General features: G+C 39.5%; 2 protein-coding genes across 2 annotated transcripts in view; one reads left to right on the top strand and one right to left on the bottom strand.

Annotated features, from left to right (window-relative positions):
• LOC131463853 (tetratricopeptide repeat protein 28-like) overlaps window positions 1-7,902 on the bottom strand; it is a 236,221-nt gene extending 228,319 nt beyond the window's left edge. Inside the window, 2 exon segments of the mRNA XM_058635908.1 lie at window positions 3,604-3,903; window positions 7,639-7,902. Of these exon segments, the coding sequence (XP_058491891.1) occupies window positions 3,604-3,903; window positions 7,639-7,668 (330 nt within the window). The 5' untranslated portion in view covers window positions 7,669-7,902.
• Window positions 7,903-10,910: 3,008 nt separating this feature from the next.
• LOC131464244 (L-serine dehydratase/L-threonine deaminase-like) lies at window positions 10,911-14,270 on the top strand. Its single transcript, XM_058636632.1, has 8 exons — window positions 10,911-10,979; window positions 11,091-11,250; window positions 11,779-11,818; window positions 11,996-12,135; window positions 12,971-13,062; window positions 13,250-13,477; window positions 13,592-13,716; window positions 13,886-14,270. Exons 2-8 carry the CDS (start codon window positions 11,098-11,100, stop codon window positions 14,077-14,079), a joined length of 972 nt encoding a protein of 323 aa, XP_058492615.1. The 5' UTR covers window positions 10,911-10,979; window positions 11,091-11,097; the 3' UTR covers window positions 14,080-14,270.
• Window positions 14,271-16,808: the final 2,538 nt, after the last annotated feature.

Raw genomic sequence — 16,808 nt, 5'->3', positions numbered from 1 at the left:
TTGAGTCAATCTAATGTTTAGCAAACCTAGCATTTTGCAAAGCTAATATTGAGTCAATCTAACATTTAGGAAAGCTAACATTGAGTCAATCTAACATTTAGGAAAGCTAACATTGAGTCAATCTCATGTTTAGCAAACCTAGCATTGCGCAAAGCTAATAATGAGTCAATCTAACATTTAGCAAAGCTCACGTTAAGCAAATCTAACATTTTTGCTGCCGCAAACACATCTGTGGAACCCTCTGTTTAGCCTCTGACATGAGTAAAAACTGAACTGAGAGCGACACTTGTTGTGTTTAAATGTGCAGCCACTAATTCAAGATGCTTTTAGCATCACTGAAGAGAAAGAAACAACTCATTTATGAGTTCAATAATCCCCAGAGATGTCAGTCAAGATGCAGCTACAGAAGTCCAAACTATGGGAACAGGACAAGATATGAAGGACAAAACATGTCGCAACAAGATGGCGGCCTCTGTAAAGCAAGGCCCCTTCCAAAGCTACATAGAAAAAGGCAAATTCTCAGGTTAATTTTAACAATAATTATTTAATTATAATTATCGTTAAGAAATTTCAATTTCTGTCAATAAACCCTCCTAATTTGTATAGACCTCTAGAGGGAAGACGCTGCCCACTGGTGGTGGGGTAAGAGGTACACACTTCCTCACAGCTCATCACCAAACCTTTGCTTTCAGGCCTTTTACGAACCAAATCACAGAAAATATCAATAAGGAGTATCAGTATCGATAAAATCCAAACGATACAAACACACAGACACACAAGTGTGGCCCCTTGTCTGTGAAACAACACCCCATTCTGTTCTCATTTAGGCTTTTTATATTCAGTGAGAGGATGCGGAACAAAGGGCCTAAAGCTGTCTCGGGTCATTAAACCACACGTTTTCTTCCTTCTTTCGGAACGTGTTTTCTGGCTCTCGTGGCAGTGAGAGCTGACACATCAGACAGCGGACTCCTCGTCTTTACAGGCTGCTGCTGCTGCTGCTGCTGCTGCTGCTGCTGCTGCTCAGGGCAGCAAAACCATACCTGTCAGCATTTTTGACGGACCGGTCCAGAAGAGCCGTCGTTGGGAGGTATGATTGATGAGATTATTGCGCTCGAACAGGACCGGAATGCCAGCACACTCCTGTGATTTAATCCCTGCTCCTTCATTAAACATCCACACACAGCAGATGGACCGCACAATGCCACACGTTTTACCCCCACACCCCCGAGGCCGTCGCCTTCAGTGTCAAGACCGCTATTAGTTATTACCGGAAGCACTGACTGCTGCATGCAGGAGCTGTAACATAAATTACTGTTCATTCGAATCCAAAAAATACTAAATCATCTAAAAGAGAAGTGCAGTTTGAGCTAAATGTTATTCTTCTGAATTTCTGACACCTCTTACTAAATCCTCCATGATGGCCGTGTTGATACATATTCACACACATCTCTATCAAACAAGATGAAACACAGCCCATGACGAGCTTTCTTTAAAGTAAATGTCAAAACAAATCTGTGCAGACACAGAGCTTGTAAATGTCCCTCAGGTTTGACAAGACTGACCCCCGGTGGCGATTCAAGGAACTGGATGATTTAAAACATGAATTATGTTCTATGTCACTGTCAGAAACCACGGACATATTAATCCCTTTTGTTTCATGTTTCCGAGTGAAAAACATGGATCAGGCTTCAATCCGACACCAAGTCTGTTAGCACACAAACTCCAGACTGTCAGGTACTTAATCCTGTGGAGATTAAGCTCACCATCCTGCAGTCAGACCACAGAGCACACATTCTACTTGCATAGCATATGAAGAGAGGAGCAGGGAGAAATGATTATGTGCAGTGATTTCCACTCATAGTTTGGCCCTTAAAGGCTTCAAAAAGTCATGAAATCACTCCGGACACAGATGCTCCAGAGTGAGAAATGACGATATGACGTTGTGGAGGCTGTTGTTGTAGAGACGGAAACAATAATATCTAAAAGACAACACAGCAACACAAGAGAGAACAGCAGTGGTTCCTCGTCACCTTGTCTTTTACTTTCTTAGTGAATCGATTCATTATTTGTTGTCCATGAAATGTTGAAAAAATGTTTCCCAAACCATTCTCAAATGTCTTGTTTCGTCCAAAAAACTAATTGACTCAGTTGTTATGCAAAGAAACTAGAAAGTGTTCACATTTAAGAAGCTGAAAACGCTCACAATAGTTGCTGATTCATTTAAGTAATCGATTCATTTGATGAATCATTGCAGGCCTAGTACTAGTACATCCATATTATTTCCTCCTTTTTGTACCAGTAGTTTTTCTTCTTGCCGAGAACTTTGACCAGATTTTTCTTGTTCCCACGGAACGGAGAGGCAGCATAACATCGTATACGATGATAAAACGAGGAAAATATAGACAAAAATCTGGGGTTTGTTTTAACATTGTTGGGAACATTTGTGATTCTCTACATTTGTGAACATTCTTTGGACATTTAAAGTTTATACTTTCAGATTTCAACATCTCTAATACAGAATCTCCCTTTTTTTTTTACTCACTGTCGAAAATCTAAATGATATAATATTCTAAACATGTTCCCCTTGAGCCAAAACCTAAATATCCCGAGAATTTCAACAAAATCCGTCCAGAACTTTTTAAATTATGCTGCTCAAAAACAGACAACAATGATCAAAATATAACCTTCTCTGCAAAGGTATCAATGTGTAATGGCAGAGTTACATTTATGACAGGTAGATGTTTAAGTTTTACCTCTATGTACTTTTGAAAAGCCTTTAAACTTTTTAAACATCATTCTCCGTGTGATCACAACTGTAGAACGTGAAGATACACGACCTGGGATCAAACAGAGAGAGGTGGCCACTGAGGCATCATGGGTGGCAACAATTAACCGTCAATACCACTCCACAACATTATCATCAATCTCTCTCTGCAAAGACAAAAGTATCACCCGATGCTAAATCATGAAATCGATGCATTTCTCTCATGGAGAGGAATTGCTCTCCCCGTAGTGATCTCTGCAGCTGAGTAATGCGAAATCTATCGCGGGGTTAGTCCGCGCGGCCCCCGAACAAGATCAAAGACAAGACCCCAGAAAATAGTATCGATCCTCAGCCATGAGAACTGAAGACTGAACATTTGAGAAGATTCTGGAACATTTTGGAAATTGAAGACAAACAGTACGTCTGTGCAAGGAAAATGGACCGGGGTACAACTCCAGGTGTGGAGATGACGTTGCATCACGGACATGACATTGGTTGGAGAATCTCAACGCTGATTGGTTTTCACGTCACTGTATGACGGAAAAGTTTTGAACTTTGTGAACCGACTGATGCAAAAAAAGCCTTAAAAAAACCTGATCCGAATAGGAACAGCACACTACGACATATTTATCCAAACTTAAACAAAAGTACCACAATATGAACCTAATTTCTGAATATGTGACATTTGTATTGTATTGAATTTTAAAGCAGTTTGCCTTAAAGTGGGCTTACACACTTCAGAAACCTCAATCATTTCCGTCTTATGTGAAGCCAGACAAACTCTTCCCTTGACGATTTCAGTGTATTCACAGTAGAAGCTGCTGTGGAGACTCACTTACCTTTGGCCACTTGGGATTAAGCTCACAGGCCTTTTCTGCATCGTCCAGAGACGCTTGGTGTTGCCCCAGCTTGAGAAGAGCGGCCGAGCGGTTACTGTACAGGATGCAGTTCTGCGGGTCGGCCTGCAGGGCATCGCTGTACAAAAAAACCGCCGCCTGGAAGTCGCCGCGCTGACACGCCTCGTTGCTCTGCTGCACTTTCTCCATAAACTCCGCTTTGCTGATGCCACACCGGCCACCGTCGTCTACGGCGACGCAGCGGATCGGTCTGCCCGCCGTCCGGGAACCGAAGATTGAAAACTGTGGAGGAAGAAAAATGGAACCAATAAGAAGAAAAGGACCACAATCAATGTGACTGAAGAATCAACCAGAGGTGCCAATTAAGAAGATCTGAGCCATTTTTGGTTTACTACCAAACATCTCAACGAGATCTTCAGTGGACATTGATTATACACTCATTAGAACGTGCAGCTGGCGTGAAAGGTGACAAAGAGAGGGGGCGCTACAGAGCTGGTACACAATGAGACACCACAGCAACCCCAGTTCCCCCTCTTCAGTATTCCACAAAAATACTCCAATTAAAATGACAGGAACAAGCAAATAAACTTAAATAATTTATATATCAATATTAAAAAAAAACGTGAATTTTTACAACAAAACAATGTTAAAATTGTGTTTACAAATAATAAATGTAATGGGAGCATACTTGGGTGATCGCCTACCCATCACAAAAGTCTATTTTTGTTCCCTCTCATTCTTCTGATTCCAGAACCCAAAAAACCCTTTCATGACAAAACGAATTACAACACTGACTCAAATCTCAATGCAACTGCAGCCAACCAATAAAGTCTAAAATGAGCAGGTATCCAGTGTTTTTTGCCGAGTGTTAGTGACTCAAGATAGTCATCTCGAGTTACAAAAGGTTTTTTGGGCACGCTTCCATCATACCTCTTTCTCAGTCACCACACCTCCTCAGACTGAATTCTGGGATAGGGCAGGCTGGGTAATTACTTCCAGAGGGCCTGAGAGCAGGAGCAGGAGCAGCAGACACGAGGCCTTTGGATATGAGTTACAGTGCCATACGGATCAGCTGCTTCGATGCAGCCTTTGACCAACACCTTGTTCACCCTTTTCTAGTTCTTCTCTGTGCAACGGTCGTTAAATCGCCTATTTTTTTACGACGTGACAACAAAGGGTTGAGTTAGAGTTTTTCCTTTAAGAGTCCAGTGTTTTTAGCAGCCAGTACACCACCCACAAACTTGGTCAAAGAGGCAAAATCCCCCCTACACTCAGAGCCATGTGAGGCGGCCAAACTCTTAGAAACACACGAGACGAGCTCCATATGTCAAAAGCAGGACTGACTGGGACTGTCCAGGGTTCCCACAGCTTGGTTGACATCAAATTTAAGCACTTTCCAGAACCAATCCCCTCAAATTCAGAGGGACAAAATGTGCTGACACAGCTTAAGATGGGAGGGCAACTTGTAAGAGCGTCTTCGTCCATGGCGTCCACTTTTATTGACTGCATCTGGACAAGTGATTGTCCTTTTTGGGATCTTGGTCAAAGCCAGTCTTTGTAATTTGTCTTTGGTGAGACAGAGATCTTGGAATTTTCATTTCCCAGGCATCACGTCGTCATCTGCTCTCTCTCTCTTGCTTATAACGTTACTTGCTCGTTGTCCTGCACGGATCCCAATGCTGGCTCTTCAGACAATCTTGGGTGCCTTTCAATTTTAGGATGATTTGAAGAGATTATCTGGCAAAATTATCCTGTAGTGTGAGGGATTAACAGACGCCATTTCAAGGTCCTTGGATGCAGCATCAGAATGTTCCCGATTTCAAATCGTAAGTATCAAACGTGTCTGATATTTACAACCCAACAGCGATTGTGGGGTGTCAGCAGAACCCCGGCATAATAATGTTGTATAAATAATAAATAAGGATGTTGCGCAATTTTGTTGAGAATCATAACTTGTACATTCCGTCTTCTCAGCCACGACTCGATCCAAAGTTTTTTTTGCGTTCCTCAGCATAAAAACATCACACACACAAGTCCCATTTGTTTCCGTGAGATCCCAAATCCCTGGGATCTGCTCCCTGAAATAGTTTGAGAAACACCAAGTGTGTTTGGATGTTTCCCCAGCTTCAACACACCTGATTCAAATGGTCAGCTCATCAGCAAGCACTGATAACGACCCATTTATTTGAATGTGGTGTGCTGGAGCAGATCTAAACATCTAAGATGCAGGACCAGGATTGAGAAACCCTGGTCTAGCCTGTGCTTTCTCAGGATTAAAACATTGAAAATTGTTGTGTCTGTGGTCTCCCACGTTTTTAAAGTGGAAAGTCCTCTAGTGTGGGGGCAGAATTAATGTAAAAATAAATAATGACATCAAGTTACATTAATTTGGACTCCATCTTTGGAACAACTGACAGCACAGTTCTGCACAGTCTTTCTCTTAAGGAAAACAACGGTCATCGAAGAGAGTTTGAAGGTTTGCGCTTTAAACAAACGCTGATGGAGGTTTTTTAAAAAGGACCAGAGAGAAAGAAAAAGGTTAACTGATCACAATCAGGCCTTAATCTGTGCTGCGTCATCTGCTCCGACTGCACAGTGGGAGCTGCCTGCAGTAGGTGATGTGGGCACCAGTGGGCAGGAAGGGTGGAGAGAGACAGAGAGGGACAGAGATAATGAGAGTCTAGAGAAGCCATTTTCTAACGTTAAGAATGTCCCCGGCCTTCAAAACCTTTAATCACAACTCTGAACAACACACACTTTCCTTTCTCCACCTGAAAACCATCGCTCCTTCACGCCCGACCAAGAATAAGAAATACCACACCGTAAAATAGTGAGTTTTCATTAATAAGATAATCGTGAGAGGAGGCATGCAGTGACTTACTTTGAAGGGCCACAAGGGGAAGCCTGAATCTTTCTCGTCATTTAGGGACATCATGGTTTACACTAATTATTTTATATTTGCTCTACGAAGGAACGAGAGTTTGTGTTTATACATTTGCGTTTATATGTAATTGCAATGATTAATCAACTATTCATCGAGTAATAAATTACTTCCCGACTCATTTTGACGATCAATTAATAAGTGTGAGTGTTTTTGCCAAGTTACAAACAATTTTCCCTGACATTTTTAGCTTCTCAAATGGAGATTTGTTCTGGTTTCTTTGCTCCAAATCTGAATTCATAAATGAATGACAAAAATAATGTAGTCTAGGCGTTTTGTCAGCTGTAAAATTTTAGCAAAATGTTATATTTTTGAGACTTTTTTCCCCCCATTTTTGTGGCTTTTCATGCAAAATTAAAACCTAAATCATGAGCTAAAAAAGACTAAAAATGTGGAGTTTCACTTAAATTGTGATATTTTATGTTTAAATGTAAGACGATAACTAAAGTAAATGTGCTGTAAGTCGGTGTTGTACAGTATTTCCTCTGTTTTTTTTGACTGTGCATATTTTGTGATATTTTCATGTTAAAATGTAAGTCAGTGTTGTAGCGTCAGCAGTGGAACTGAGTTTTTCTCAGTTTTTTTTGACGTAATGTACATATATTGTGGTATTTAATGTTGAATTAGGAGTCGACAATTGAGGAAAATCTGCTCAGTAGCTGATTTTGATTAAATCTGCAGAGTTTATCCTCATTTCTTTCACTGTAACGTACAGATTTTGTAATATTTTATATTAAAATGTAAGACAAATATTGAAGACACTGCTGTAAGTCGGTGTTGTACAGTCTTTTCTGTTAAAATGTAAGTCAGTGTTGTGGAGTCAGTAGTCTGTGTGTCATCTGTGTGACATTAAATCACACACACACACACACACGGAGTCTGCATGACTGGAAAATCGATAGAGCTCCAATTTTTACGAGTTTTTCTTTCTCTTTTTTGCTGCTCACGTTGTTGTTTTTTTCCTGTCGTGGCTGAAAACCGTGTTTAATGTGGATGACGCTGCAGTAAACAAGTACACAACACACGACAACAGCACAGTGACGTTGTTTAGTTTGTTAAAAAACGAGTTGAATTACCTTCGTTTTCACAGTCGCTTGTTTCTCCATCCTGTGTTTGACCGCTGCTCTTTGTCGCTCTCATCACATCACTCTCTTCTTCTTCACCTTCTTCTTCTTCTTCTCTCGTTTCTTTCGTCACGTCTTTCTTTAAAGTGTCAACACAAACGTCCACGCTGCTGTGAAACACGTGTCGCTGGAAAAGTTCGTGTGGAAAAGTCACGGGAGAAGCTTCAGGAGCAGAGTTTTCTCAGAGAAAGTGCGCCATGTTGTCAAATCTTTTCCTTTTTTTCATGTCTTTTCTTTTTCTTTTTTTCCTTTTTTTCTTCTTCTCTTCTTTCGTTGCCATAACGGATTTTCTTTTTCAGAGAGGGAGGTTCAGAGGTCAACACAGGGAAATACGGAGCCTTTTTCTTCGCTTTTCTTTTCAATTAAAGCCAAAAATTATATTTAAATAAAAGTCTGAAACCACAAAAGTTCATACAATATCGTAAACATGTCGTAGTCTAGAGTTGTGTGTTTGAAAAGTCGTTTATTGTGAATATAACCTCAACATTTTGCCAAATATGGTGAAAGAAATGCACTTTTAAACAGATTTATAACAGTATAAATGTATAAAAATATACATGAAACATAACCTAAATCAGAATTAAACTCAATAGTTCTGTGTCAAATGTTTCAATTTAAGTGTAAATGTGGTAAAATGTTAAATTCATGATGTGAACTTGAATTTAACTGCAACATTTTGCAAAATATGGTGAAAAAAAGTTTATTCGAATCACTTTTAAACAGTATATAACTTAAAAATACAGGAAACATAACTTAAATCAAAATTATACTAAAAAGCTCTGGATCAAATGTTTAAACATTTAAGTATAAAATGCCAATGTTTGTTGGGAAAAAACATTTTTTGTAAAAAATTGTGATTTTTTAAATTACTATAAACTCTGGCTGGAATGTGGTGAACAGATTTAACTTAAAACTGATATTTTAACTAAATTGATCAGGTCGTATCAGACCTGTTGTACCTATATTAAACACATATTTGTATGTTTTTACAGATTTAATTGTATTGTTTTTATTGTTTAAAGGATTTTGTTTAAATAAAATTATAAAATATTTGATGATTTAAGTTAAAATCAAATGTTTTTACTCAATCATGAGCTCTGCTATGATTTTCTTTTAATTTTTTTTATCAGCACTGATGTAACTCAGGGGGAAAAAAAGTGTATGTGCAGCTCCTCACCAGCAGGTGGTGCCACAGTTCTTTACACTCAAAAGTCTTTTGACTCCAGTCCGATGCAGTGAGTCTGATAATGGGCCCTTTTTTCACAGCAGGTGTCTCAGTGTGAAACAGCAGGAAAAACAAACATGTGTAATTAATGTCAGCGATGAAGCTGCGTCACAGTCTGACTGATGTCAAACACGCTGCTTTATTGGAACAGCTTTACATTTCAATTAAATGGATTTACTGCTATTGTTATTGGCGTCAAACTGGGCTTTTTCCCCTGCTCTGACACTGTTAAAATGACAACTGTGGAAAAAACATTACAGCTTCTGAAAGTGAAAGATTTCAGTTTGCGTGTGTTTATACACTTATTGTGCCACTTTATTAGGTACACATTCATTGTGCATAGATAGATAGAATATTTAACCAAATAATTAAGTATAGACAGCATAAATGTGATTTGAGAGAATATGGTGGATTGTGTCCCATTTTTACATATATTTATATGATTTTATATATATATATATATATATATATACACATATATGTATATACACACACATAGAGTATATATTTAAACCTGTAAGCAGACTTTATTACAGCTCTTCTCGCAGTGTTGCAGCAGCGCTGGATCATTCAGGTTCAAACCATCCTCGCACAGACTGTTCAACTGTTCACCGTCCCCGCTTTTGGTAGTCGACGGTTGGGGCCAAAATAGTAGCGACTCTTTTGGTAATGGCAGCGGCAGCAGCAGTGCTGAGAGGCAGAAGAAGAGGAGCGAACATGCAGAGTCAGAGGCAGCGAGTCAAAATGCCACGGGTGACCTCAGAGCAGGCACCGTTACATAAAGACGTTCCAAAAGAAAACACCGATTTAAAAGGTCAGAAATGTGATATACTTGTCATGACATCCAAACTTTAATAATCTAATCTAATCCAATTGATTGATTATTAAGTGAGACAAAACAACAGCAGTTGTTTTAAAAAATAATAATCCCAAACACCCAAAGTGCAGATATAGTCAAGTCAATTCAAATACTGTATTTGAAGTGAAAACATTATGAAAGTAGAAGTAGTAATTATTCATCAGAATAATTCATTAGTTTTATTTGTACACACGCCAACAAACTGGGCACAGTGGGCACCCGCGGAGCAATGGCGGTTGGGTTCCTTGCTCAGGGGCACCCAAGGCCCTTGGATTTGTACCCTCCCTCTTAGATGCCCAGTTCCCCTCCATTCAGCCATGGGCTGTTGTTCCAAATCTCTTAGCAACAATAATTACTCATTCAGCTATAATTACTGCATTCTCTAGAATTCAACTACGTTCCTGACAAAAAAACACCAGATTAATTCAACGCCACCCATTCACAGAATTTTCAACACTTCCTCTTCTGTCTGCCACGCTGTCCCATTGCTTAATAGATTATTTTAGTCAGACCATGTCTGACACCCAGATTAACACAAAACTAACACTATGAAATAAATTACTTTCTTAAAAATACAGAGAAACCCTCTCTGTCATCTTAATTTCGGAAAGAAACACTCCTTAGATTATCTAGTTTATGTATAATTACATGTTATGCTGTGTATTTATTTTTTAGCAAATGTATCAAGGTCACAGTGAGTTTACATGATTGAAATAATGGAAAACTGTTAAAAAATAAATAGAAATGTATATATATAAGTATATATATATGAAGGTTAAAAATGTTAGTTTATTAAAAGATTATAAAAGTATGTTTAAAAATAATTAGTATTTAAAAATTATAGGGAATTAAAAATACATTAAAGGAGGTTAAAAAAATGTAAAGAAGAAGTTAAAATATTTATGATTTTTATATGAAATTGTGAGTTGAATATTCTAAACACTTTAAAAAGCGGGTTAAAAATGTTTTGTTGTGAGAGGAAAGAGGAGTTCCTCGACCTTCCTCCTCCTGGACCTGACTCATCCTCACTGTGAGTGGGAGGTACCGGTGGCATAATGCTGCTCTCTGACTGGTTGGGAGGCGGGGCTCTGATGCCAAGCCCACAACATGAGCAGGTATTTATTTTCCATTTCAGAAGAAGAAGAATCAGGGATCAGGGATCAGGACGTTTGGGATCAGTATTTACTGCAACGCTTCCAACAAAGTCTGGTAAGTTGGAGAAAAAATATCTTCTCTGATCTTCTCTGATCTGATCTTCTCTGATTTTCTCTGATTTTCTCTGATCTGATCTGATCTGATCTGATCTGTGTGTTCCACCAGTGTAAAGATGAAACCCCAGAAGTGTCTTCACGTGGCCACACCAGTGAGACAGAGTCTCGCTCTGTCCAAAGTGGCTGGAACCTCCATTTACGTCAAACTGGAGTCGACTCAGCCGACGGGATCCTTTAAGATCAGAGGCATCGGACATCTGTGCAAAACCGTGAGCAAACATCTTTATTCTTTTTATTATTATTATTGTTGTTGTTGTTGTTGTTGACATAATCATAATTTAAAAAAATATTTTAAGTGTAGTGCACTCGGGAACACTCAGTATTTAGGTCGTGACATCGTCCATAAGAATCTCAACGATTCCAGATTTAAGGATCACGATTTGGCCGTTCCACAGTGGAAACTAGAGTTGGAAATGCTGACTCAGCAAATATAAGTTTATTTTTTTCGTTTATTTTGTACTGGAAAAAGTGTTTCCAATGTTTCTAAATACACAGGAGAACATGATTTTTTTTTTTACAGTGCAGGACTTGACAAATCAATAATTTGTAGATTCATAGTGACCTGTTTTGTTTATTATATTCTAAAATCTAAACACAGCATGACATTCAGTGTTTAGGATTATAACTGAACAGTCCAGATTATAGATCATCTCTGTTTCTGTTTCTGTTTCTTCATGTCCAGGCTGAACACTGGCTTTCTGGGTTTGTTTTATGACCTTTGATGTTGTTTGTTGCAGATGGCGGAGCAAGGATGTGAGCGATTCATCTGCTGCTCAGGTGAGCGTCAAAGTCAAGAACACACCACGATGTAGTCGGTGTAGTCAGTCAATCCATGTGTTGTCGTTTTCATTTTCTGATTTTAAATCCTCAATTGAATACACAGATTCCAGTTCTATATCATTGTAGTTGTTGTGTGTGAGTGTGTAAACTCTCTGACACCCATGTTTCCATCAGGAGGAAACGCTGGGATGGCAGCAGCTTATTCTGCCCGTCAGCTCGGAGTTCCCGCCACAATCATCGTTCCAATTCCGACGCCAAATCTCACGGTGGAGAAGATGAAGGACGAGGGAGCCTCTGTGATCATCCACGGCAAGGTCAGCCTCGCTCTGTTCTGGATTATTTAATATTGTTATTTCCTTATTTTCCATTTTCATTCCATAGATGATGTGAAAAGAAAAGAAGAGAAACTAATATTCAACAAATATTTTACTTTCTCAAAACTATAAACACCTGAAAACTATTTTGTCAAAATTATTCCTTTCACCAAAACAGTACACAAGTAGCTGTAGCTGCACGGTGTGTATGGCTGACAAAAGTGTGTCTTCCACGATAGTAAAAATTTTCTTCCTCAAAACCTTGCAGCTACAGCTACTTTCTTAAAGACACAGGCGCCTATTTTTATCCGTCTCAGCAAAATTATTAATAACCTCAAAAAATGAGTTATCAGAGTTTGTGCAAATAATAATTAAATAATGATATTTTTTTTAATGCAATAAAATTACTAAACTACTATAATATACTATATATATACTATATGTATATACTCCATAATAAACTGAAATGACGATGAACTGCTTTATCAGTCGCGCAGCACCTACAATGTGCATGCTGATAAAAGTGTGGTATTCTGTAGCCATGGCACGCGCACACACACACACACACACACTCCCGTTCAGATTGATGAATACAGCTAAATTATACAGATGATGAAATTCGCAGTTTGAGGATCACTTCCTTGACTTTCAGTCCAGTGTAATTGTGTCACACTCAAATATCACTTAAATCAAACAAATGGCTTTGTTCAACCGTCTGTTCACCGACAAACGTTAGCACGTTTTCAGAATTGTGAGCACAGATCCACTTTTTGTCTGCAAAACATGAAAAAATGTAATTTATATGGACTAAAATTGTGTCTCATCTTTGTCTCAGGCTGTAGATGAAAGCATCGCGTACGGACAACAGCTTGTGGAGAACAACCCAGGCTGGGTCTTCATCTCCCCGTATGACAACCCCCTTATCTGGTAAGAGTTTCGGTCTTTCTGTCTTTCTTTCAGGAAAATTAAAAAACTATAAGTGTGGGGACATTCCAATAAAAACCACAAGAACAGGAAGTAAATAGTCTGTGAAGTTAGAACACCAAAGTAAAACAGGAAATAGTCAGAAGTCACATCACAGAGTGGGTGCTGACTGTGGGAGTTGTGTCTGCAGGGAAGGTCACACGTCTCTGGTGAAGGAGCTGAAGGAAGACCTGCCGGTGAAGCCAGGCGCCATCGTGGTGTCGGTGGGAGGCGGGGGTCTGCTGAACGGCGTGGTGCAGGGACTGCGCCTCGTCGGCTGGGCTGACGTACCTGTTGTAGCCATGGAAACCATCGGAGCACATAGCCTCAATGCAGCCATGGAGGCCGGAGAGCTGGTCACATTACCCGCCATCACCAGGTCAGCGTCCACCACAATGATTTTGCACAAAATGCCAATAATATCACATCCATGCCATGACATGACAGCTGACGTTTTCTTCTTCTTCTTCTTCTTCTTCTTCTTCTTGTCCAGCATCGCGACCACGCTGGGCGTGGCACGTGTCTCTGAGCGGTCAATGGAACTGGTGAAGGAGCACACAGTTTTCCCCACAGTTGTCTCAGACCAAGAGGCCGTAAAGGCTCTGGAACACTTCGTAGGTGAGTTCAAAGTTCACCTGGACACACGTACTCAATCTAAATACAGCCATACTACCAATGCTACCGCTATAATCTTAAACTAAACTAAGTTACATGGGGTTTTACTCCTAAAACTCAAGCTCAAGCCTCGAGACTGATCTCCGCTTGTGTTTTTTTCCTCTTTGTGCAGATGACGAGAAGATCTTGGTGGAGCCAGCGTGTGGCGCTGCTCTGGCGTCCGTTTACAGCGGCGTCATCAAAAGGCTCCAGAGTGAGGGGAAGCTGGCGCAGGAACTGGGCCCCGTGGTCATCGTGGTGTGCGGAGGCAACAACATCAGCCTCGAGCAACTGTCGACCCTGAAGAAGCAGCTCGGTATGATCTAGCGTGGTCGGCGGTGGACGCCGTCTTCTACTTCTCTGACCTTCAAAGTATTCCTCCAATCACCTGGTCTCAGTCCCTAAATCATTCCAGACTGGAACTGGAACAATAACTTTTTAATATTGTTATTGTTGTTTGAAAATGTTGCAATTGTGAGATGCAACTTTGAAATATCTGTATTAAGAGTAATTTATTCACATTGATTTGAGCATGCTTACTTTGTAATAGTGTCTGTATTTCAGCTTTTGTACTTTGATTAAAACTTTCAATATCAAACAATCGATTACGTGACCATTGTCTTTTAGTGGTTGTTTGTGAGTCAAACGTGGCCTAAAATGAAAAAGGCATATAAATTCAGCAGAACGCTGTATTTACTGAATGAGGTTATATCTTAATTTCTTTGTTTTGGAAATTATGAATATGAAAAATATGTACAAATGAAAAATAGATTAACGATAAAAACATTACAGAAGTAACATAAATTAAATATCATGTGTTCAGAGAGGTTGCAGGGAGTACAAACAATATGTGTTGCATGTGCATTGTAAAGATTTTTATCACCTCTGATGAAGAATTGTTCAAACAGGCCGTTCATTTACAGTCTCTCAAATTTCATAAAAGTTACATTTTTGCTTCTGCCAAGGAGATTATTTTGATTATTTAGTTTTTTCCAGCTGCATTTGTCTGTTTGCGTCCAGCGTCATCAAAATACGCACTCCCAAACTGTAGGGGGAGCTGTGTTGACAGAAAGCAACCAGCAACCAGCTTTATATCTTTGAAAACCCACTTTTTCTCCTTGTCCTGTAATTGAGTTTGAGTCTGTTTTGTGTCGTATATCTGGAGTGATGATTCCGTGTAGAATTCTTATTGTTATTTCTGGTCGAGCCCTGATTCCAGTTGTTTTGTTGACAAACACAAACTCCTGCCGTTATTATGCTTTTGAATGAACCTTTAATGAAGCAGTGAAGCGACACAAGTTTCACGCTACCCCCTCCATATACCCCAAGAATGAAAGATTCCACACGGCAGTGAATGAATGAATGAATGAATGAATGAATTCGGCCTCACTGCCAGGAAAGATTCCCCGTTTACGAGTCGTCGTATTTCTGTCACGAGCGGAGCATTTCATTGGCCGGATTGTCTGTGGGATGTGGCTCTTTTCCAAGCTGAGCATTGGTCTGTGGGTCGTTAACGAAAGGGGCGGAGGTCGTTATGTCACACAGACGGAGCAGGGACAGCTGCGTGTGTGTGTGTGTGTGTGTGTGTGTGTGTGTGTGTCTCGGTGGAAACACGCTGGACACATTCCAAGAATTCCTCCTGGAAAACACTCCCGAACACTTGATTTGACAGTAAAAAATAAAAATACTCCTTAAAATATGATCCAGGCTGAAATCAACCACTGCTATTAATAATAACAGTAACAACAATTTAAACACATTTTACAAAATTTACTTTTATAAGATTGTTTGCACTTAATGTATTTCCATGATAGTTTACATTTTTTTAATTGTTTAAATCACTAGTTATCTAGCTAAGTAGCTAGCCTATCATGTATCGCTAGTTATCTATCTAAATAGCTAGCCTATCTATCGCTAGTTATCTATCTAAATAGCTTGCCTATCTATCTATCGCTAGTTATCTATCTAAATAGCTAGCCTATCTATCGCTAGTTATCTATCTAAATAGCTAGCCTATCTATCTATCGCTAGTTATCTATCTAAATAGCTAGCCTATCTATCTATCACTAGTTATCTATCTAAATAGCTAGCCTATCTATCACTAGTTATCTATTTAAATAGCTAGCCTATCTATGTATCGCTAGTTATCTATCTAAATAGCTAGCCTATCTATCTATCGCTAGTTATCTATCTAAATAGGTAGCCTATCTATCTATCTATCACTAGTTATCTATCTAAATAGCTAGCCTATCTATCTATCTATCGCTAGTTATCTATCTAAATAGGTAGCCTATCCATCTATCTATCACTAGTTATCTATCTAAATAGCTAGCCTATCTATCGCTAGTTATCTATCTAAATAGCTAGCCTATCTATGTATCGCTAGTTATCTATCTAAATAGCTAGCCTATCTATCGCTAGTTATCTATCTAAATAGCTAACCTATCTATCTATCTGTACTTTGTTATAATCTGACGACCCATTGGCTCATGCAGTGTTTTCAGTTGGGATTGCAGTTACCGCTAAAGATCGCTGTTGTACATATTTGACACACATTTACACACATATGTATAAATGTGATTGACTGAGTGTTTACATGATACGTGACTCACACCAGTCCAGTTCTTGCCAGTGTGTCACTGTTTCAAACTCCGACTGCTTCTACTTTGAGGATAGTGTGACTGCGACAGCAGCATGTCTGGAGATCCAGCTGGAACTGGTCTGACCCGGTGCACCCCTGCTCGCGAAAGGAAAGGTGTCTGGTTTGACATGCTGTGCTGATGTAACAAGAGCGGTTGAGTTACTGAGTGGGGCCCCTACATAACAAGCATGACTTTTTAAAAGAAGAAGAGACAAAGCATGTTTCGCGGGCGATACGCAGTGTTTTGATGGACGTGTCACATGGTATAAGAATGTACCAGGCACAAAGAAACAAACATGTTTTTCCCAGTCACTCACACTCACAGTAAAGGCATGAGAGAGTATGTTTGTACACATGTATAAAACATTTTAAAATAAAAACAATTTGGTTTATAATTTGTCGCCTTTGAATAAGA

Source organism: Solea solea, chromosome 8, assembly GCF_958295425.1.
Source record: "Solea solea chromosome 8, fSolSol10.1, whole genome shotgun sequence".
Lineage (NCBI taxonomy): Eukaryota > Metazoa > Chordata > Actinopteri > Pleuronectiformes > Soleidae > Solea > Solea solea.
The sequence above is the reverse complement of the archived record's forward strand: the minus strand, read 5'-3'. Positions and strand labels throughout refer to the sequence as shown.

What these genes read in the sequence shown, in the direction of transcription:
- LOC131464244 (XM_058636632.1), top strand. Translation starts at nt 11,098, where the DNA reads ATGAAACCCCAGAAGTGTCTTCACGTGGCCACACCAGTGAGACAGAGT. An exon ending in TCGGACATCTGTGCAAAACC is followed by an intron (nt 11,251 to 11,778) that starts GTGAGCAAACAT and finishes TGTTTGTTGCAG; the next exon opens with ATGGCGGAGCAAGGATGTGA. An exon ending in GGCTCTGGAACACTTCGTAG is followed by an intron (nt 13,717 to 13,885) that starts GTGAGTTCAAAG and finishes CTCTTTGTGCAG; the next exon opens with ATGACGAGAAGATCTTGGTG.